This window comes from Zingiber officinale, chromosome 4B, assembly GCF_018446385.1.
Source record: "Zingiber officinale cultivar Zhangliang chromosome 4B, Zo_v1.1, whole genome shotgun sequence".
NCBI lineage: Eukaryota > Viridiplantae > Streptophyta > Magnoliopsida > Zingiberales > Zingiberaceae > Zingiber > Zingiber officinale.
Genome location: NC_055993.1, coordinates 83,430,626 through 83,454,307, shown reverse-complemented (window position 1 = coordinate 83,454,307; position 23,682 = coordinate 83,430,626). Strand labels below are relative to the sequence as shown.

At 35.1% G+C, this 23,682-nt stretch overlaps 1 protein-coding gene across 1 annotated transcript; it reads left to right on the top strand.

The window, feature by feature from the left end:
• Positions 1–251: 251 nt before the first annotated feature.
• Positions 252–23,272, top strand: LOC121975324 (DNA mismatch repair protein MLH1-like). The gene is made up of 17 exons (XM_042526903.1): positions 252–572; positions 4,626–4,798; positions 4,881–4,953; positions 5,046–5,180; positions 5,290–5,500; positions 5,924–6,072; positions 6,192–6,290; positions 11,070–11,139; positions 11,227–11,362; positions 14,363–14,457; positions 14,555–14,663; positions 16,259–16,424; positions 16,917–17,078; positions 17,461–17,626; positions 17,704–17,861; positions 22,605–22,725; positions 22,831–23,272. Exons 1-16 carry the CDS (start codon positions 306–308, stop codon positions 22,647–22,649), a joined length of 2,214 nt encoding a protein of 737 aa, XP_042382837.1. The 5' UTR covers positions 252–305; the 3' UTR covers positions 22,650–22,725; positions 22,831–23,272.
• Positions 23,273–23,682: the final 410 nt, after the last annotated feature.

Below are 23,682 nucleotides of genomic sequence, written 5' to 3'. Positions count from 1 at the left end.
TGAAAAAAAAAGAGAGAAAAGGGAAGGGGAAGAGAAGAAATATATTAACGACCAAGTGTTCATGGGACGGAGGTAATATGAAAATTAAGTACATTTTTTTTTTTGAAGAATAAAACTTTGATACAAGTGGTAAGGGTAAGATGAGAATTATTTTTTTGGGGAAAAATGAAACTGGACATTCGGAAATTTGAATAAGTTCAAAAGTTTATATATATGTTATGTCATATTTTTTAATCAAGTTGAATTAAAAAGATAAATAATTTACTTTAATAATTTATGAGCACCGAAGTTCTCTTTCCCACGCGATGGAGATCGACGAGTCCAGTAGTGCAGCGGCGACGATGGATGAGCCCCAGGAGGAGGCGAGCGCGGCGCAGCCTCCACGGATCTACAGGCTTGACGAGTCAGTAGTGAACCGTATCGCGGCGGGGGAGGTTATCCAGCGGCCTGTCTTGGCCGTGAAGGAGCTCGTCGAGAATAGCCTCGACGCTGGCTCCACCTCCATCTCAGTTACCGTCAAGGACGGTGGTCTCAAGCTCATTCAAGTCTCCGACAACGGCCACGGAATCAGGGTATGCCACTATCCTCGATTTGATGCCCTCGTTTGGTGAGCCTAACGAGTAAACCCTCGTCGGGGGTTTTCAAAGTGTGCAGGTTAACCGACGGACTGCGGATATTTCTTTTCTTATGATAGTTAGGTCTCAGATGCTATCTGCTAATTCTTTACGGCAATCCCTTGCTTCATGTCCATGCAGGTGGATGGAGAGTTGTTTGATGGCGATTAATATCATACTTGTGCTGTTGTGCACATATGTGTTCTTCCTGTTGGTTGCTTCTATAAATGCTTAGTTTACTCTGGGGTGCAGAAATCAAAATAGTCTAACTGAGTGGAGTTTTGCCTTGATCACTGCAGTTTGATGGACTATTATTTATGCCCAGCAAGTTTGATCTCTCTATTCAACACCATAATTCAAGATCAAGCCCAGTCCACTTACTCTGTAAATGAGCTTCATTCGAGCTCAACTTGAGTCCAACTTGTTCACAGTTCAAGTAGCTCAAAATTGATTTAGGATGGTCACTCAGCTTAAGATTGACCTCAAGTTATAATTTGATCTAATAACACCTAAAAACAAACTCTTTTTCACGGCAACAACTGAAAAAAAAATATCCTAGTTTACTCCTGAAACAATGTCTTGTCTGTACATAGATTGATGTGCAAAAATGTTTAATACCTATTGCTAGATTTGAGATTGTTTCCTATAGGGCCTTGGAAAAGCATTTCTAATTGCGGGATTTTTTTTTTTTTTTTTCCCAACAAGGTGGCTATGTTACTGAATTTAACCTAAAGGTCTGATCACAGCACCTCAATTATATTAAGGACTGAACATTCAACAAAATGCTCAATACCTTTACAGTATATTCTTCTATAAGAATATTGTACTGGATAAAAGAAAGCTATAAACAATGATCAGCATTTACTTGTCATTAAGGCAAAAGAGGTATTTACAGACTATATAGAACATAGAATAGCTCTAAAAGTATGCATGCTTATAATTCTATATGTATGCTCATATAATCCCCCAATAAGGTATTATTACTAAACACATGTTAAGTGATCTACATTTGGTGGGCATATACATGCTTGAGATGTATTGTACACATACAGTTTGTTACATGCTTATTAGCAAGGATTTTTATAGGTTCTACACAAGTATGCTCACATGATTATATGGAAGCTTCCTGATAAGCCAAATGAGTAAATCTTTATAATGCTAAAACTCTAGTAGATCAAACTTGTTAAGGCTAAGCTCAGCTTGGCTTTGCTAAGAAACAACTTAGTACTTAAATACGTTTTCCATGAGCTGACGTGCCTTAACTAATGTTTTCATGAACAGTTGTGAACCTGTGAAATAAAACAAAATTGAACATTTAGTATGCTGAAGTGAATCAAAACAAGCAGGTTGCTTGAAATTGGTGGAAACATATAAAAGTCAACTCTTAATTTTGATAGCATTTTCCTTGCTTTACTTTCTCAAGGTAAACAAATGGAAATGGGAAGAGGTGGAAAGATAAGACTAAAAGCGAAACCTATATGGATAGTGAAAAATAAACTATGACAATTTTTTTAACCTCACTTCAATGATTCAAACATGCACTAATCACTAATGAAAACAATATGTTTGACAAGTTGCACACCTTCGATGTTCTATATGACCTTTTTGTTACAGTGACAGGTTAAAAATTCCCTTCATATTTCAAAATCCCTATCTTTTGTGTTGTAGCTGAGATGCTTACTTTGGATATCATGAAATAGGTATCTCCGTCACTGCATAGAGTTGGGAGCAATAGAATCTTGAGGTGGCAACATGGAAATGTGACAAGACAGAGAGACCCATAGCTCAAACTTTATGGTCCAAGAGAGTCTTATCTGCAACAAAACAGACTTACTCTAGGAATATCTTATTCTAAGAAAAACTTAAGGGAATATTTTATTCTATAGAAAATAACGGAAATAATCCTAATTAATCCCCTTTTCTAGGATCTTATCATCTTGAATGTATATTTTGCACTCTAAGAGAAATTAGTGTAGTTGAGAAACTTGATGCCTAATTATAAAAAATAGAATCACAGTTCTTGTATTTATAGAACCTAAACACGACTAATTCTATATAAAATTATGCATATTACTAGGTGTGCCTTGGACTCAGTTATCTTTAATAATTATATCTCACACCTCTCATGTTGGAGCATTTGATATTTATCATACCTAGCTTGTTACACACGCGTGCACAAACATACACACACAAAAGGGTAGTCCATTACATGAAACTCCAGTCAATGCGGGGTTCTGGGGAAGGGTCTATTGTACACAACCTTACCTGTTTTGCAAGAGATTGTTTTCGAGACTTGTACCCTTGACCTCTAGGTCACATGGCAGATAACTTTACCTTTGCGCCAAGTCACACGTGCACACAAAAAAAAATTGTGTAATAGAAAAAGATGAGAGCATTAGAGAGAAAGTCGGAGTTACATCTATTGAGGGAAAACTCCGAGCGACATGTTTAAGATGGTATGAGCATGTAGTTAGATGACCAATAAATGCTCTAGTTAGGCGATGTGAAATTATGACGAACACGCATATCAAACGAGGAAGAGGAAGGCAAAAAAAAACACTTGGTTAGCAATAATAAAACAAGATAAAAAAGTATAGATGATAATATAGTAGGAGATAGAGCTCAATGACGTAAAAGGATCCATATAGCAACCTTACCTAATGGGATAAAGCTTGGTTGTTGCTGTTGTGTAACAGAAGAAGCTTAGTAAAGATGTTGGTAATTTGTTCTAGCTACATTGTGGATGAAGTGGTAGTTCATCTTAATGTTTGTTATGCTCATGGAAATAGAACATTGGATTGATTACAATATTGGTGGTTGCCTGATTGCCATAACACATATCTATTAATTTTGTAATGTTGAAACTGTGGTCATCAAGAAAGGGCTTTATCTACATTATCTCATAGGTTGTATGTGTTATCCCCCGTATTCTTTTTCATCAATCTAGATTGTGCTACTATGTTTTGTTTTTTGCTTCTCCATGATATAAGATTGCCTCCTTCACAAACTGGCTCTCGATCAATAGTAGATCTAGTATAAGTACCATCAGAAAAGACAACTATATTTAGTTCTTTTTTTGTAAACTAATCTTTTTCATAGGAATCCTTTATTATTCTGAAGGATACTTAGCACAACCTCCTTGTGACTCTTCTTGAATCTCTGCACGAACTAATTCACAATGTTTACTTTAAAGAGTATTTTTGGTCTAGTAATTGTGAGATAGATGAGGTTTCCGACCTGCCTTTGATAACGACAGAGTTTTCAAATTCATCATCACCTTACTTACCATAGATTATGATTTTGTACAAGTGGAGTCTCTACTTTGCGCTCAAGATCATCGTTGCTTGCAAAAGATTCATGCTTATTTGCTTTGAGATAAAGATGTTCTTAAGAGTTATAAGCAACTTCCATTCCAAGGAATTAATGAGGCCTTTCTAACTCTTTAGTGATAATTTTGGTTCTAAGGCATTTTTATATCTATTATACTCTGCATATCACTTCTAGCTAAAAGGTTGCACTAACATAAACTACTAAAACTCGAATATTAGCAATACTTTATCAAACAAATACTGAATGATTTGTTTTCTTGCACTATTGCACATGAGGCTGACTTGAGTAACTTCTTGTCCATTCATGGATTTTGTTTGAGACCTCTTTGTATTTGAGTCTGCTCCTGAGCAATATACTTGAAGGTCTATGCCAACTTCTTCAGAAAGATCATCATACAAACAACAATTTTAATGATCTAAAATATTTGCAATTATATTTTACTTTTAATCAACAAGTGACTAGGTCGAGGGCGAGAGAGTAATTAGTATGGGGACGGTGGAACGAGTTGGCTCTGATGCAAAGTTGAAAAAACTTAATATCTTATTGTTAATAAATAGATTGCAATCCATGGACAATTTTGCAAAGAAGGGATTGAAATACTATTGGTAATCATCTTAGGTTGCTAAAGCAGCAGAGTGTTAACCTATGCTAACATTTATGTTGTGGTTTTGTTGATGTCAGCATGAAGATCTGCCTATACTATGTGAAAGGCACACCACATCAAAATTGTCTACTTATGAGGACCTGCAGACAATTAAATCAATGGGTTTTAGAGGAGAGGCTTTGGCCAGCATGACTTATGTTGGTCATGTGACAGTTACAACTATAACTGAAGGCCAGTTGCATGGTTATAGGTGCATTATCTCATATTTATACTTTCATGTTTATGGTGACATTTTTATATATTATTTTAATATTTTTCTTTCACTAATGCAGGGTTTCTTATAGAGACGGAGTAATGGAACATGTACCCAAACCTTGTGCTGCTGTAAAGGGGACTCAAATAATGGTGATAAATATGTAACTGTCCAGATATTATTGAGTTTTCAAGTCTAGCTCTCTTAGCTTATTATGGATCCTCGAACAAATTTTTTGTTCCAGGTTGAAAACCTATTTTACAACATTGTTGCTCGTAGAAAAACATTGCAGAATTCCAGCGACGATTATGCAAAGATTGTAGATCTCGTTAGTCGGTTTGCAATTCATAACACACCGGTGTGCTTTTCCTGCAGAAAGGTCAGTGAACAAAAAATTATTGAAGTGTTTTAATTTCAGGAAGCTTACGCATTGATGTGTCTGAAGGCTTAGTATTATATTTTTTTTCTTTCTTTTCTAATCTTTTCAGCATGGTGCAAATAGAGCAGATGTTCAAAGTGTTACTACTTCTTCCAAGCTTGATGCTATCAAAACAGTATATGGTATTTCTGTTGCTCGTGAATTGATGGAGATAAGTGCTTCAGATGATAATCCTGATCAATCAATATTTAAGATGACAGGCTTTATTTCTAATGCAAATTACATTGCAAAGAAAACGACGATGGTTCTTTTCATAAATGGTACGTGTCATTGACATGTATGGCTATACAAGTACAAATAATGTCTAATGTTTTGGGCTATGATGTCCAGTTCATCATAATCATAATGGAACTTAGGATTTCTGCTGAGTTAAAGTGGCCAGTAATTTGGAAATGACTGTTTCATTTATGCCTAGAAAATTGCTATGATTTTTTCATAATTAGTATGTGTCATTGACGTGCATGGTTATGCAAGCACAAATAGTACCTAATCTTCTGGGCTGAGGTCCAATTTGTCATAATCATAACGGAACTTAGGATTTTCTCCTGTGTCATTTATGATAGATAAATCTGGGGGGTGGGTACACCTGCCATTTTGTATAGAGATACAAATGTACTATTCCTCTCAAAATCTTGGAAATCAGGTTTAGTTCCTCTGCATTATCTTAAGGTTTTCTTGTTTAGACAGGCTGGTTGAATGCTCTGCCTTGAAGAGAGCTATAGAAGTTGTGTACTCTGCAACACTGCCCAAGGCAGCTAAACCTTTTATTTATATGTCAATTGAACTTCCATCTGAACATGTAGACGTGAATATCCATCCCACTAAAAGAGAGGTATGCTATCAGAATTTGCCAGAAAATAAAAAAAACTAGAAGAAACATTTTTTTAATCAAGTGATTCATTGAAGTTTATAACATAATTTGGTGGCATGTTGCTTTCTTGTTCTATGCAGGTGAGCCTTTTGAATCAAGAAAGTCTTATTGAAACAATACAGAGTGCTATTGAGTCTAAATTGATGAACTGTAACAATACAAGGACATTTCAAACTCAGGTAACTTTTATCCTTATACATATTACATACTTTAATTTTGGGAGCTGTAGTTGGTAGATGCCTCAGTGCCCTCATGCAGAAAAGCTGATAAACTAGGTTTTGCGCTTGGCATGATTGTTTGCAAATCTTAAATCCACTCAAGCTTGTTCCAAATATATAATCTAACTTATTACTGACATATTCAATTTTAGAAGCTTGTAAGAATTTGATAAGTAAATCTGCTAGTTGACCATCTAATTACAAATGAGGTGGTATTTTTATTGAATTACATTTTCTTCTGGTAAAGTGGCAGTCAACTCTGTGCTTTTGACCTCTCATGAAATACTTGATTAGAAGTTACATGCATAAGTTTGTTTGTAACAGTACAACTTTCATAAGTTCAATGGGAAGATTTCCAACTTGGTCATTAGGGTGGGCACACTTTAGTTTATCCTTTTTAGTGAGAATAATCAAAACTCAAAAGTAAGAGAAACTAGTTTTCAAGCTAAATTTCTATTGAATAACAATAAAACTTGTACTTTAAGAATTATGTTGATTAGTAAACATAAAAAATAAATAAACCATACTAATTAACATACTAGTTTTTTATATACATACATATACATATTATAAAATTCTTAACTATTTGGTTCAACTTTAATGGTTTGTATAAGCTCACACTAAAAACAAACTAAAATTGATAATTTTACTTACTTTATCTACCACAACAAAATTAATAAACTATATCTGCATAGACAATAAGAAGGATACATTTTAATTGAGAAATGCAATGAAATAGTAATGTTGTGTTTACTTTTTAATTGAGAGAAAAGGAAAAAAAAAAAAAAGAGAAAGAAATTAGAGGAAGGGAAGAGAGGGGGAGGGTTTTTGCTCATCTTAATTAATAAACTAATTAAGGATATGTACGAGAATGTAACGACTAGAGTAAAAACTTCAAGCGGAGTAACCAAAGCATTTCCAATAAAGATAGGGTTGCACCAAGGATAATCTCTAAGTCCCTATCTTTTTACAATAATTATGGACGAACTCACTACATACATTTAAGGCACAGTACTATGGTGCATATTGTTTGTAGATGATATTGTCTTGGTAGATAAAACATGTGAAAGAGTAAATGTTAAATTAGAATATTAGCGGGAAATACTGGAAGGGAAAGGTTTTAGGCTTAGTAGAATAAAGACAAAATATATAAAAGTTAAGTTTAGCAATATTAGACATAATGAGACAATTGTTAAGATGGAGATGACGAGTTGAACGGAACCGAGAACTTTAGATATTTAGGATCATTTTTGTAAAATGATGGAGAGATTGTGAGAGATGTCTTACATAGAATACAAGCAGAATGGTTGAAATGGAGGAGAGTGTTGAGTGCTTTATGTGGCCATAAAGTACCTCTAAAACTTAAAGGAAAATTCTATAAAATCGTAGTTAGACCTGCTATGTTATATGGAGTTGAATGTTAGGGTATGACTCGAGCACATGAGTAAAAGATGAGAGTTGTAGAAATGAGGATGTTAAGGTGGATGTGTGGACATACAAAGAATAGATAGAATAAGACATGAGAGCATTAGAGAGAAAGTCGGAGTTGCGTCTATTGAGGGAAAACTCCGAGAGACACATTTAAGATGGTACGGGTATGTACTACGACCAATAAACGTTTCAGTTAGGCCATGTGAAACTATGATAAACACACATATCAAATGAGGAAAGCTAAAAAGACTTGGTTAGCAACAATTACATAAGATAAAATTTATTTAATTATAGATGATGATATAGTAGGAGATAGAGCTTGATGGCGTGAAAAGATCATATAGTCGACCCCACCTAGTGGGATAAAGCTTGATTGTTGTTGTTTCCTACTAGGCAAATAGGGGGAAGGGGGTCACATGTTTGGAAATTACACTCTTTCATTTTGGAAATCATGTTATTCCGTAAATTTGAATCCATCAATCTAAATAAACACAACATAAGTGATATGATATGCTTCTAGTCATGCCATATTAGAGAAAGACAATTAAAAATTTTAAACTAAGCTCTTGAATGTTGCTTTAACCTATACAATGATTTCTTTATCTTTTTCACTAGGTCAACTCTGACTCAACAACATATATTAAAACATAGTTTAAACAGCAAGAGTGTGTTAAGTAGAACAAAGTACCTTTGCCAGTCAGGCTAGTCGGCCACGAGTGAGCCCACTTGGGCTTGGGTTGGATTGCACATATGATGCTACCAATCAATTGCTGGGTGATAGCAATCGATTTTTAAATCAATTCAAACTAACACAACACTTCCAAATCGATGGGCGAACTGGTGGCTAGAAATTGATTGTTGTGCCTCAGCAATCGATTGATGGTGGTCAAACAACGTGGAAAGAGCCGTTGTAGGTGTCAACGGTTGAATTACAATGAAGCAATCGATTGGTGAAGGTTAGCAATTGATTGTTAGGCGGAAATTAGCCTAACAATAGCTTATAAAAGAGGTTTTTGAGGTAAATCAGAGGCCTCGCAGGTTCTTGAGAGGTTGGAGACGAAGTGTTGCTGCATGTCTTACCACCAAGAGGCAATCCAAAGCAACAAGAAAGCATCCAAAGCAAAACTCACTTAGTGTAAGCATATTTGTTTCGATTTCTTTTGATTTCATTTGTATCATTGTATTTGGCTGTATTTGTTGCAGAAATAAGTTGTAAGAGGCTTCTCCACTTCCGAAAGGTATCCAAGAAGGAGAAGGTTTAGTGGTGGTAGATTGCTAGGGTTAGGCCTTGTAATAGTTGCCTTGGGAGGCGGCAAACCAAGTAAAATCTTAATGTTGTTCATGTGGCGTCGAGTTTCATTCAAATTTTTGTTGTGCATTCAATTGACGCTGTCAAAGTTATTCACCCCCCTCTCTCTAGCTCGCACGGGTCCTAACAAGTGGTATCAGAGCAAGACCTCTCCTTATCGAATTAACCGCTGTTGGAGCACAAAGCTAGAGGAGGAAGAAGGTCTGATTTTTTTGAAGCTCTCCAACACCAAAAAGTTCATCGAACTTATCATTAAAGTAGTTAAATGGAATTCAAGGAAGGATTTGGATATGATATTCAAGCTCCACCGCCTTTCGGATTAGGAGGGTTTGCTCAATGGAAGGCAAGGATGAAAAATTTCCTTATGATGGATATAAAACAATGGTTTGCTCTAACAAAAAGAGCTCCAAATGATAAAAAAGAAAAACCTTTTCAAAGGAGCAAATTAAGAGATCCGGGAAGGTTCACATTGAAGTCTAGATTTGTGATGATGGTATGTGACAGGAGGGTTGGAGAGACTCAAGGAAGTGATGGAGCATCCTTAGGTTTCTAGATAAGTTATTTTGCGTTGGCAATCATGTCTGCAAGGTTTGAAGGATTAAAATCTTGTCCGAGTGCGGTATATGGTTAGATTAAAACTAGAGCTCCTAAAGATATTCAATCACACTAATCTTTCAATTAAGGATGATGATGTAATAATAAGAGCGAAGATTACAGGCGGATTAAGCAAAGTGTTTCCTATAAAATTAGGATTGCATCAAAGATCAACTATAAGTTCATATCTTTTTACACTAATTCAGGATGAACTACTGGACACATCTAAGATAAGTTGCCATGGTGCATGTTGTTTGTATATGACGTCGTTTTGGTTGATGAGACTTGTGAAAGAGTAAATGTGAAGTTCGAATTTTGGTGAGAGAGACACTAAAAGGTAAAAGTTTTAGAGAGTAAATATAGAATATATGAAATTTAAGTTTTGTAGTAGTAGATGTAGCAATATAATTCTTAAGACGGGAGATGTTGAATTACCTATCATTGAAAGTTTTAAGTATCGAAAATTCTTTTTGCAAAAGGATGGATAAGTTGATGGAATGTTTTACATAGGATACAAGAAGTACCTCTAAAGCTTAAAGGAAACAAAACGATGATTAGATTTGCTATGTTATATAAAGTTAAATGTTAGACTATGAAACAGATACATGAGCAAAAAAATGAAGGTTGTAAAGATGAGGATGTTAAGGTTGATGTGCGGACATTGAGGATCAGAAATGAGAACATTAGAGAGAAAGTCTGAGTTGCACATATTAAGGGAAACTTCAAAAGATGCATTTAAGATGATGTGAATATGTACTTAGACAACTAATAAATGCCCTAGTTAGAAGATGTAAGATTGTGACAAATATGCACATTGCACATTTATCGTGGAAGAGAGACCAAAGAAGATTTGGTTAGCAATGATAAAACAATATAAAATTTATATAGATGATATAGTAGGGGATCAAGCACATAAGAGGATCTATATAGTCCACTCCAGTTAGTGGGATAAATGCTTGGTTGTTGTAATCTTTCAATTCATAGTGCTTTTTGTTTCACATTCATGATTGATAGATGATGATTTAGTAGGAATATGATATGTTGGACAGTGTTTACTAAATTTTATTGAAACCAAGTCATCAATATGCTTGAAGTTTGTGCCTTTTGAGTCCGAAAATCTCTTCAGATCTGCATTGGACTGCTCATGATCAGATAGCAGATAGTGGAAAGATTAATTAACCAGTGTTGATTAGAACTGAGACCAACCTCAAGTATTTTAAAATTTTCAAATTAATGTGAAGAATTTATCCTGTAATATGCAATACTAACCAGGTATAGATATATAGTCACTTGCTTCTTATGAGCTGTTATGTAGACATCAGTTTAGGAATTCATAATATTTGCATCAAACCTGTTCTTTTCAATTTTCCTCCTGCTTAACCATTATTTTCATTGGTATGTGACAGGCTGTAAGTTCTGCACCAGAAAGTAGTTTCTCTATCAGAAAGGACATTCAGAAGAATCCTTCCTCTTCTGGTACCAAATGGTTTTCTGTAATGTTGTCCTTAGCAAATGATATTTTGATTCTAAGGATGTGCAAATTTGACGAATCATGTAATGTAGGAGGAAAATTCCAGAAAACGCCAATAAATCGAGTGGTTAGAACAGATTCTCGTGATCCTTCTGGAAGGTTACATGCTTATTGGTCAAATGGTCCTTCTTCACAACATCAAAAGAAGTCAGATTTGGCTTCTGTTAGGTATATAAATTGTTCCTTATAACTTTCTTTATTGGCTGTGTGTTTCATGATACATTCAGGGGGCGTTTGGTTCTCTTCTAGGAATCGGAATGGGAATGAGTATCATAGTATTATGGAATAGGAATGGGTATGAGCTTGGGTATCATTCTTAAAAATGATGTTTGGTTAGTTAAATATTTTCAATCGGAATGAACCTAAATTTCTTTTTTTACCCTTACAGGAAAATAAGAGAAAAAGTTAGATGGGAGATAAAGTTGAATGTGAGAGAAACATATAATGAGAGAAAATGATGAGAAAGAAAGTGTGATGAGAGAGAAAGTGTGTTGGAAAAAAATGAAGAGAGAGAAAGTATGATGAGAGAAAATGAGGAGAGAGTGCATGATAGGAGAGATTGAGAAGAGAAAAAGTATAATGAGAAAGAAAGTGTGTTGAGAGAGAAAGAGTGATGGGAAAAAATGAAGAGAAAGAAAATATTATGAGAGAAAATGAAAGAGTGAGGAGAGAGAAAGTACGATGAGAGAGAAAGAGTGATGGAGAAAAATGAAGAGAGAAAGTATGATGAGAGACTGAGGAGAGAGAAAGTATACTGAGAGAGAAAGAGTGATGGAAAAAATGAAGAGAGAGAGTATTATGAGAGAAAATGGAAAAGTGAGGAGAGAGAAAGTATGATGAGAGAGAAAGTGGGTTGAGAAAAAATGAAGAGAGAGAAAGTGTGATGAAAGAGAAAGTGTGATTAGAGAAAAAAAGAGATAGTGTGATGAGAGAAAATGAAGAGAGAGAAAGTATGATGAGAGAAAACGAGGAGAGAGTATGCTAAGAGATTGAGGAGAGAGAAAGTACGATGAGTGAGAAAGTATGATGAAAAAATAAGGAGAAAGTGTGATGGAAGAGAATGAAGAGAGAAAAAATGAGGAGAGAGAATGTATGATGGAAGAGAATATATAGAGAAAATGGTAGAGAATGTGTGATGAGCGAGAATGAGGAGAGAGAAAGTATGTTGAGAGAGAAAGTGTGATGATAAAATAAGGAGAGAGAAAATATGATGAGAGAGAACAAGGAGAGAGAGTGTGAAATTAAAAAAAAATAAACAAATATACTAAGGGTATTTTTGTCTAAAACTTAATTCACATTCTTATTCCATCAAAACCAAAGGGAGGGGGTGGGTTTTATCCATACCCAAATTTTTGGGTTTCATTCCAAAATCTTGATTCCATTCCCATCAACCAAACATAAGGTTTGGGAATGAATCTATTCCCTCATTCCCAAACCAATTAACCAAACGCCACCTCAATGTCAATGACAAATCCAAAGACAACTAAATTACATTTAGGAACTTACAAGGGCATAGAGAGTTGCTAAATCACAATAACAATCAGAAGCCAAAAGTTTGTTCTAGAAATACAATTTTTTATCTAACTATTAATTGAATTATTTTTTGACCAAATAATTGCTATTATTGAATCGAATCCTTTCCAATTTTCTAATCTTGTCAAATCTAATAATTTTGCCTTTCACAAGTGATTCACTATTGAAATTGTATTTTTTTTCTTTTTTAAATTACAAATTAGAAACTTGATTAAATATTTCTAACTTTGTTATCACTTGATTTTAGCCATAGGTTATTAACTCCTAATATAAAGGTATATAATCTTGAGTCGTCCTAGAATTTCGGCCTCCAACCAGAATGGTATAGAACTGGTGTCGAGCTATGCTGTTAGGGACTGAATGTGGTCCAATGTCTTGTAAATATTTATTTGTCTTGTATGCTATTTTGTAAACTGAGTCATCTGTAACCTTTACTCTAGGCCAAATGCTCAAACATTTAGCTTCATTATAATGAGCATGCTTTGATATATTTTAATACCTTTTCATTTATATCATTTACCTTAAAAAATAAAATATACCAATCACACAATCAATTGGATATATTTTGTAGTGATACTCGATGCACTTTAACATGCTAAAGCGATAAGTGTGATGTGACGAACTTAAATGAGTATCACTTATTTAATCCTCCAATCTGATTATTTCCCCTTTAAATAGACTATATCAATTATATTTATTGAATTAAAAGATACTTTACTCATTTTCCCCTTGAATGTATTACAAAATGAATTCATATAAATTTTACTCATGTAATACTCTCCTTAATTTGTTTACCTTTAAAAATAAGGTAGCATTTAGATAACTAATTGAATTTGAAATTTTAAAAGACAAGCTAAAAACACTTGAATTCATTTTGACGCATACTAGAGTGTGTTAAATTGTGCCGATGGACATAGGCTAGACAAGTGAGATTATCCATGTCGATCAATATCGGGCAAGGGTTTGAAAATTTGTTCTATGTCAATTGGTATGGGTGGAGTTTTTTGTTTTGTTGGCCAACCAGGACATGAAACATGTTTGAAATGATGAAGCACTGCCAAATGACATCTTGCAACAATGGTGACAACTTCACGAGACTCTTGATGTGACAATGAAGCTTCCACATCGTAACAAACGCTTCCTTGGAATTCTAGCAACAATGACAACCTTGCTCAAGGTCAACAAAGAAATTGTGAGCTCCTGAGACTTCTACCGACTGCCATGAGCTTTCAAAATGCAGGCAACCACTTCATGAGCTCCTGAGATGCATGCAACCATTTCCGAGACCCTCTCCGACTTCATCACTGCCTAAGGCAACCTCAAAGTCCTCTTATTTCTTCTTGTGTTTGGATTAGGTGTTCCACATGCCTTTCCTCCTCTCCTTCCCCTATCTCGTCCTATTATGGTGTTTGGTTTCAGCACACTTTCGGCATCCATACTAAACACGGGAGGCACATCTTGAGCCAGTTGGGACCTGAAAATTCTATTTGACTTGAGATTTGAAACATTAGTACTGGCTCGGTATTGTGTTTTAGTAATTTATTGGTTGGTACTTTTTGATTGTGCCTCCCACATCACATGAGATTTCAGACCATGCTTCATATTGATTTTGGCTAGTGTTCTATTTATTGCAAGAATTGCTGTGAGACAAAGGAGGAACCCCAGGGAATCTGCAGACCTTACCAGCATCCAAGAGCTTCTAAATGATGTTGATCAGAATATTCATTCAGGTGAGATTCAGACTTGGAATGTCAATTTCTTAACCTCTGAGATAAAAATTTAGTTTATCTATGGGTTTGGATTGATTTATTTGCTTTATCAACACAGGACTCTTGGATATTGTAAAAGATTGCACATATATTGGGCTTGCTGATGATGTTCTTGCAGTACTTCAGTATAGTACTCATTTGTACCTTGTAAATGTGGTAAATGCAAGGTAAGAGTTTATACTTCGTTTCCCTTTTATTTATTCTAATTAAATATTTGTTCATTTATTTTTTAGTATGTTTCTATTATCAAATACTTGATCCTTGAGGGGATTTGTTTTTGTGTTTTTATATTAATGGCTGTTAGTGCAAAAAACATACAATCATTTGATCTACTATTTTGTGCAGAAAACAAATCTTAAATTGCCCTGTACAATTTATGTTCAACTACTAGTACAATGAACAATCTCATCTTACTGTATGGTATGCATTGCTGTCTGGAAAAATGCCCAAGTTAGTTGTAATCCAAATCAGGTCATATGTCCTAGCTTTTATCCATGATTTGGCACTGCACAAGGCAATTTAAAAATTTAGTATCAAATTTTAACTTATTATATCTGAAATTTAAATTTATGATTTATTGTATGTGGCTTGATACTTAAGTATTTTTGTTGGACTCTGCTTGAAGTTAGGCAAGTCCTTTTATCCATGAAAGACCAAGGACAAATAGGTTTTGTCCATATTAGGATGAATGCATACATCGCACCACCATGGACAATACAATTTCATATCTATCCTGTATTTAGGACTTCATTAAACAGCTACGAAAGGCTTTGTACCTGAGCATATTACTTTTCAAGTATAAAAACAAGTTTTACTGATGTGAATTTTATCCAAAAAGATGCAACATTTTATTGATTTTAAAAGCCATGAGTCTTCACCATGCAGCAAATGTTTACCTGCAGTCTTGCTAGTTTTAGCTATGCTTATGACATTTTTGTAGTTTTAATCGTGCTGTCTGCACAAGCTAATGTTATGGATGCCAACTAAACCTGGAAATAATCAAGGGGAATGAACTACAAAGGTGGACGGTCTTATTTGGAAATGTATCTACAGTTAAGCCTCGATTGAGTGTTATCATGTAATGACTATAGAAGTTTAAATGTTACAGCGATATGGACAAAGATACTGAATTATCTGCATCATTAATCCTTGTCGTTCCCTGTTTGCATATGCAATTCACATTTGCAAGTCTCAAAGTTCATATTCTTCAGATCTTAATAATTTTACATCAGTGTTTGTGTATTTGCATTTATTAAATAAATTATGTGGTGCTCAAGTTCATGGATCTCTTAATGATCCTTATGTCTTAGATGTTCATATGGACTCAGGAGTGTGCAAGATATTGAAATGACAAAGAAATGTTGTTTCCATTTTGAACCATTGGAGCAACTCAGAAATGGTTAGAAGTGGTGATTTAGAGCATAACATATAAGGTGATATCAATAGACAAGGTGCCTCACCTATTTACTTGCTTACATGAAGACATAAGATAATCACTCTGTATTGAACGAGATTTAATATTGCCTAATTTGATTAGTGCTGCATCATTACAGCTCATCCTACCTAAGTAGGATTACCTGCAGTTATTGTTGACCCCAGGCATAATATCCTTGTGCTTGGATGTGTATACTTACATGTATGTGTATTTGTGCTGTAGATAATAACCGTGTCCTTTATGAGACAAATTTTCATTTATCACAACTCTTTGATGAATTTCCTTAAACTATTTATTTATCATCAATATCTTGTTCCTTCGAATCAGCAAAGAACTTATGTATCAGCAAGCCATACGCCGGTTTGCCCATTTTAGTGCCATTCAACTTAGTGAGCCTGCACCAATACCAGAGTTACTAATAATGGCGTTAAAAGATGAAGATTTAAAATCTACAGATGACAATGATATGGATTTGAAAAATAAAATAGCAGAGGTAATAATCATTCTTCTTCATATGCTTCTTAGTTGAACCAACTTTTTTGTATTATTATCAGTCTATTTCTTTCTACCAGCATAAACCAATGTATGGGTGGATTAAATGTAGCTAGTTTCTCTCAGTAAAATTACCTGGATTCATTGGTTCTCTTACGCCCAGATAAGCTCAATGAAATTAGTTCTGATTTGTCATTAAGAGTATTTTCATCCAAAGGAACTCCCAAACTCGTTCAAGATGTCTAATTCATAAATTGACTTTCAACTTATATTTGCTCGGGTTCAGCAGTCTATTACTTGGATAGCTAAATTTTTCTTGATTACTATCCTTTAAATCTTTGAACTTTGTAATGCCTGTTTGTCTACGATAGTCTAATGTCTTGAAAGTGAGATGTTTATTAGATTACTTTGTACTGTAATATATGCAAAATAGGTGTATATTTGCATGTATATGATGCATACATCTGTCTGTTGCTTTGTCTTTGCTTGCCAGATGAATACTGAGTTACTCAAACAAAAGGCAGAAATGCTCGAAGAGTATTTCTGCATAAACATAGATCAAGAAGGAAACTTGATGAGGCTTCCTGTTTTACTCGAGCAGCACACTCCTGACATGGACCATGTTCCAGAATTCTTGCTGAGTTTGGCTAATGATGTATGTCTATATCTTATGTATATGTATGGAAAATTTCTCTGAAATTTCAGGAGGATCTATGATGCTTGCCTTGATAAAAAATTGGCTCTCTGGAGTCCAATGGCCCAACTCCTGATATCTCTCTCCCGATGCTATTTTTTACTAGTTATGCACAATATGCTTGTAATTTAACTCTATTAATATTAGTATCTAAACATGTGATCCTATTCGGAAAGTCAAGTAGAAGTATACAACTCTCTGTCATTCTTAACAATTAGCATGATACCTGATGTTGATCGTCTGGTAGTATATGCATTTTAAGGGAACATTTCCAATATATTTTCTACCTTATGCTATCTTTCACTTTTCTACTTTTTGACACATTGCTGTATTCTTTTCATAGGTTGATTGGGAGAATGAGAAAGAATGTCTCCAGACAATCTGTGCTGTTCTTGGTAATTTCTATGCCATGCATCCTCCTGTCCTCCCCAATCCTGCAGGTGATGGGATCCAATTCTACAAGAAAAATCCCAAGTCAATTGACGATACTGGTGATGACTTAAAGAATGGTAATGAAAATTGTTAAACAATATATGAAGTTCCATTTACAGGAATTGCTTTAAATTGTCTTTCCTTCTTATAACAGAGAATCCTGAAAAAGATGATCTGGATCAAGAGCTACTTGCTGAGGCAGAAACCGCCTGGGCTCAACGGGAGTGGAACATTCAACATGTATTATTCCCATCAATGAGGCTTTTTCTCAAACCACCAAAATCTATGGCAACGGATGGAACTTTTGTCCAGGTTAGCTTCTTTTGTGTACTTTTGTTGCAAAATGTGATTCCTTTTATCCCGCCAATGTGTTGATATCTTTATAATATGGGTATATGGATCTTCAGTGTTGAGATCCAATAGTTGAGCTCGGTTAGTCATCTCGACGATGAATCGATGACTCTAACCGGTGGAACTCGGTATGGCGATATGGACCTTGTCCCATTTATACTCTCGACATCCCCTTTCGGTTATCGAAGTATCCCTTCTGGTAAGAGACATACCGTTCTTGGTATCGTCGTTACCGACTTAATCTCGTTGGTCGTCTAGTTATCCCTTCGGATATCGACACAACCACTTTGGATAAACTTATCCCTAAGGATAAGAGTATTAAGGTCGAGGTGAAGGCTAGATCTTATTTCCTTAAGACGATATTGCCCCGCTCAGGTGCTCACGGTTTATTGACAATTATCTCCCAAGATACGACGACTTGCGTCTTGAAATAAGAGTACTCCAAATGTCGAACCTTGTCGAACTTTCGAAGCCTTGAAACTCTTAAGAGAGGAGAGAGAGAAGAGAACTTAAGAGGAGAATTCACAACTTGAGAATTGAGTGAGTTGAGTGGAAGACATGAGGTTTGTTTTATAGGGATGAAGGGTTTCTCCCAAGAGGTGAAAGGTTTCTTCTAAGAGGTGAAAGGATATGGGATGCGTCTTTTCCTTTAAACCTTTCACTTAAACATTTTCATTATAATTAATTTAATTGATTAATTTAATTAACTATTTACTTAATTTATTATAAATATTAATTAATCAATTAATTAATATCACAATGACTAATCTTTTAATCAATTAATTAATCAACGAAATTAATTATAATTTCATGCCCCTCAATGGTTCCACATACTCGAATTAGCGTTCATCAAACTCATATGCGAGTCAAACTTTCGTCCGATCATATCAGACCAATCCTTCTTTGACATTAATTTTTCATTTACTCGAGAAATTGGTTTACGACGGTCTACTCGCGAATTAACCGTTTTATCCCTAATGGTCATCAAAATCAATTTTCCAACAACCTCCCACATGAATGGAAATTATGGATAAGTTTCAAGTCTTAAATAAGAGTTACATCGGAAGACTATTGCATCAGGAGAGATAGCTTGTGGTTTTGAACCTTCTGTAGTGGAATATGATCAGGTTTACTTGATTGCCTAATGAACTATGCCTTGAATTGTTCAGCCGTTGGTATAAACCAAGATAATTATATCCACATAATAGCATCCTAGGCTTTTACTAGTTCTCTATCGTGTCCGTTTTGGCCATGGACAAAGCTTAAGATTCATAAATGTTTCATTAAAGCAGTCTGTCTTCACACTTATATAAGTGATCTCCAATTAAGAGTATCCTGCAATACCCTATTATACCCTTTGTGATATAATATAGAAATAATTAAGAATTTTTGTTCATCCTTTACTCATTTTTTAGGTAGCACATTTTGTCTCCAGGTATGAGTTGGAGTAATTACTCCTAAGTGACTCGAATCTTGTAGCGTAGTTGTCCCTTTTGAATCATGATCTTGGGATCTCCAGTAAACATGGTTGAGTTTCCACTACTCGATTTAAATATTAAATTTTAGACTTATTCCTTTAGACATGCAGTATAATTAATCTCTTGATAGGTCTAGCGGATCCACACAATTCTCCATATTCAATGGAGATTTTACCACTAGAGGTCTACTGCTTTAATGGTATTAAGTCATTTCAAAACTTACTATTTTACACTAGTGTCTTTCTCATAATTTCATAGATACAATAATGTATCATATATATATTGGCTCATTAGTTAATCCCCACATTTATATGCTTCATTAGAAGGTTCATGACTTTTTAATGCTTTATAGAGATTTTTTATTTTTATCTCACTAGGGCTTGTGGTTTACCGAGAGGAGAATTTTCCTCAAAATTTTCAAGATAAACCCAAAACTTATCAATATAGCTTTTATCATCTTCTCAATGTTTAAGCCACCATTGTTGAATTGAGGTGAATGTGATATAGTAAATTATTGAATGTTACTCTTCCTTGAGAAACATTTCTTGAGTTGCATTCTCTTCCTCGATCACATGGATGATCTTGCTTAGTTGATTTTTCCAACCACATTTCTAGTGTTTTATAAAACACACTTCAAGGGTCTCAATCTTGCTTAAAAGCAAGTTTTCATAACTTCAATCTTCTGATTTCACCGAGTTAAAATTGCGGTTGTCTAATCAGGATGATGATCACAATTACACTTGTTGTCAAAAAAGTGCTTAATTTAGAAAGTATGCATCACTTGGTCTTCTAATTTTACTGAGCTAGAGCTATGATCGTCTAATTGGAGTGTTGACTAGACTCAAGAGGTACACATCCCTTGGTCTTCCAATCTCGTTGAGCCAAACTTATGGTCATCTGATCGGAGTGCTGACTAAGATTGTATTTACTCTTCGAGAGACACTCAACTCAAGAAGTATACATCCCTTGGTCTTCCAATCATAGCGAGCTAAAACTGCGGTTGTCTAATTGGAGTGCTGATCAGGATTGTATTACTTTTTGAGAGATATTTGACTCAAGTAGTATACATACTTTGGTCTTCCAATCTCATCGAGCCAAAGTTGTGGTCGTCTGATTGGAGTACTGACCAGGATTGTATTACTATTCGAGAGATTCTCGATCTCATCGTGCCAAAGTTGTGGTCGTCTGACTGGAGTGCTGACCAGGATTGTATTATTTTTAGAGAGATACTCAACTCAAGAAGTATACATCCCTTGGTCTTCCAATCTTATTGAGCCAAAGTTGCGGTCGTCTGATTGGAGTGCTGACCAAGATTGTATTACTTTTCGAGAGATACTCGACCCAAGAAGTATACATCCCTTGGTCTTCCAATCTTATCGAGCCATAGTCGTTTGATTGGAGTACTGACCATGATTACATTTATTCTTTGTGAGACACTTGACTTAATTCTTCAACACATGTAATGCAATCCTTTTAACTTATCTATTTTAACCTCCACTTAGGTCTTAACGAGTTAGACTCAAGTCTAGCTTTTTACTAAGTAGGCTTGATCTTCTATCTGAAGACTTTCATTAGCCCTCTTTTTGGATAGTCAACTTTGTGACTTTAGTTAAATGACCCCCACAAACCCTTGACCATCATTGTTACATTATACCCATGGTATAATTTTGTTTTCCATCCTTTTAAGGCTTGATTCTTACATAGGAAAATTCTATTATTCCTTGTGAGTAACTCTTACATTACTTGAGGTTCACTTTTAGATGCGCTAGGACATCTTTTGATAGTAACCTTAAAAGATACATTTTCTTCAACTAATACAATGTCTTTTGCTGTCATCGCTTGAAAATGTTTACGGAGAATTTCTCCAATTTCTTTCCGGTATGAGTGAGACCCACGGTCACCATAATCGCCAATATCGTCTTAAGATTGTTGGTATCTTTACAATATGGACATATGGATTTTCGGTGTTGAGATCCAACAGTTCAGCCCGGTTAGTCATCTCGACAATGAATCGATGACTCTAACCGGTAGAGTTCGGTATGGCAATGTGGACCTTGTCCCATTTATACTCTCGACATCCCCTTTTGGTTATCAACGTACCCTTTCGGGTAAGAGACATACCTTTCTTGGTATCGTCGTTACCGACCTAATCTCGTCGATCGTCGAGTTATCCCTTCGGATATTAACACAACCCCTTTGGGTAAACTTTGTCTCTAAGGATAAGAGTATTAAGGTTAAGGTGAAGGCTAGACCTTCTTTCCTTAAGACAACATTGCCCCGCCCAGGTGCTTATAGTTGTAATCGTCTCCCAAGATACAACGACTTGCGTCGCGAAATAGGAGCACTCCAAATGTCAAGCCCTGTCAAACTTTTGAAGTCTTCAAACTCTTAAGAGAGGAGAGAGAGAAGAGAACTCAAGAGGAGAATTCACAACTTGAGAATTGAGTGAGTTGAGTTGAAGAAATGAGATTTGTTTTATAGGGATAAAGGGGTTCTCCCCCTATGTGAAATGTTTCTTCTAAAAGGTGAAAGAATATGAGATGTGTCTTTTTCCTTAAACCTTTTCACTTAAATCTTTTCATTATAATTAATTTAATTGATTAATCTGATAACTCATAATGATTAATCTTTTAATTAATCAACGAAATTAATTATAATTTCACACCTTTCAATGATTCCACATACTCAAGTTCCGATCATATCAGACCAACCCTTCATTGACATTAATTTCTCATTCAATCGAGAAATTAGTTTACGACAGTCTACTCGCAAAATAACTTTCTTATCCCTAATGGTCATCAAAACTAATTTTCCAACGCAATGTCAGTTCAATATATATATAATGATCTAGCTATACAATATAATTAAGGACATCATAGTTATCACCATTTGGCAAAAAATGTAAAATATACTGTATTCTGGTATCCCGAGGAACTTCAGGTTATGTAGATATGGAACTTGTCATACTTGCAATTTTACAACAACGCTTACCTTAAAGCTCGGAGCTAACAATCGTAAAGTGAGGAAACTTGCTTAATTCTGAATCAATTAATACTCGTGAACCGGCAAGCAAATTGGCTAGTTTTTTGTAATTCCATAGGTGCAGTGTTTTCAATATCACTTTGAACTTTCTGGCACATTAAGAACTACTCGGTACAAAAGAGGATCTGTATTCAATTGTCTAAGTAGTCCCCTCACAACTATCTTCTGCTTTGATATATGACAGGTCGCTTCGTTGGAGAAGCTCTACAAAATCTTCGAAAGGTGTTAGAAAAAGCTTCTTTTCCATATATAAGGAACTTTTTGGCTAACTTACTTTTTGGCTCGACGGCTGATGCACTAATCTTGTACGTGTGTTTTTCTTTTACATGAACAAATCTCGTGTAGTTTTATGAAAATGGACCAAACTTAGAACTCAAATGCTATTCCCTTTCATTTTTTTTTACATGAAGTCTTGGCTGGGATCGTTGCTACCCTTCAACACTCAAGAGTAGTTCATCATATGTTTTATAATGATCAGCTACCAGTCATATATTCCAGAGATAGTCATATATGGCGGGTGGATTTCCTCGGGGGAAAAAATCTCTCCCATCCATTAGTCAATTTCGCGGTCGGCTATAAATCCTGTGATTTACCTCCCTTCAAGAGATGAATTGTGAGAGACGTCTTGAGTGAGTGTAATCATCTTTTGTTACAATAGAGATAGTCAACTAATTGTTAGTGGATGTACAATGTCTTGTTGGGTATATGATCTTTTTAATGTAAAGGGTCATTGTATTAGGATAAATATTCTCCGTGATTTATCTCCTTCGGTAGAGTGTGAGATTATCTTGGAGGGGTCATTAACGTGACATCTTTTGTTCTAATAAAGATAGTCAGCAGACTACTTAAGCATACACTGTCTGCTACTTAGGCATACACTATAACACTGTCTGAAAAATTTGAGATGAAAAATTTGAGAGGTAGGTGGTTGGATGAGGAGCTATCCGTGTTTCCGGATTTATATGAAGGATGCATTACGGGGGAAGATAGTTCGCCTTTAAAATTAGTCCGAATCTCATGCCTAGATATTTGGATCATTAAAAAAAGAAGTTAACAGGTTAAAATATTCAAAAGAGGATTAGGATTAGGATTAGAATTTAAAATAGGATAAATATTCTAGAAGTCAGCTTCGCTTCTGAGTATACGATTGTGCTTTAGATGGTACTGATTTCCAAAGTTTATCAGGCAAAACTTATACATTTAAATTTTAAAAATAAAACTAGTCAACAGGAGACCTCTGGCCACAAAGCAAAATAACAAAC

What these genes read in the sequence shown, in the direction of transcription:
- LOC121975324 (XM_042526903.1), top strand. Translation starts at nt 306, where the DNA reads ATGGAGATCGACGAGTCCAGTAGTGCAGCGGCGACGATGGATGAGCCC. An exon ending in TGAAAAATAAAATAGCAGAG is followed by an intron (nt 16,425 to 16,916) that starts GTAATAATCATT and finishes TTTGCTTGCCAG; the next exon opens with ATGAATACTGAGTTACTCAA. An exon ending in CGGATGGAACTTTTGTCCAG is followed by an intron (nt 17,862 to 22,604) that starts GTTAGCTTCTTT and finishes GATATATGACAG; the next exon opens with GTCGCTTCGTTGGAGAAGCT.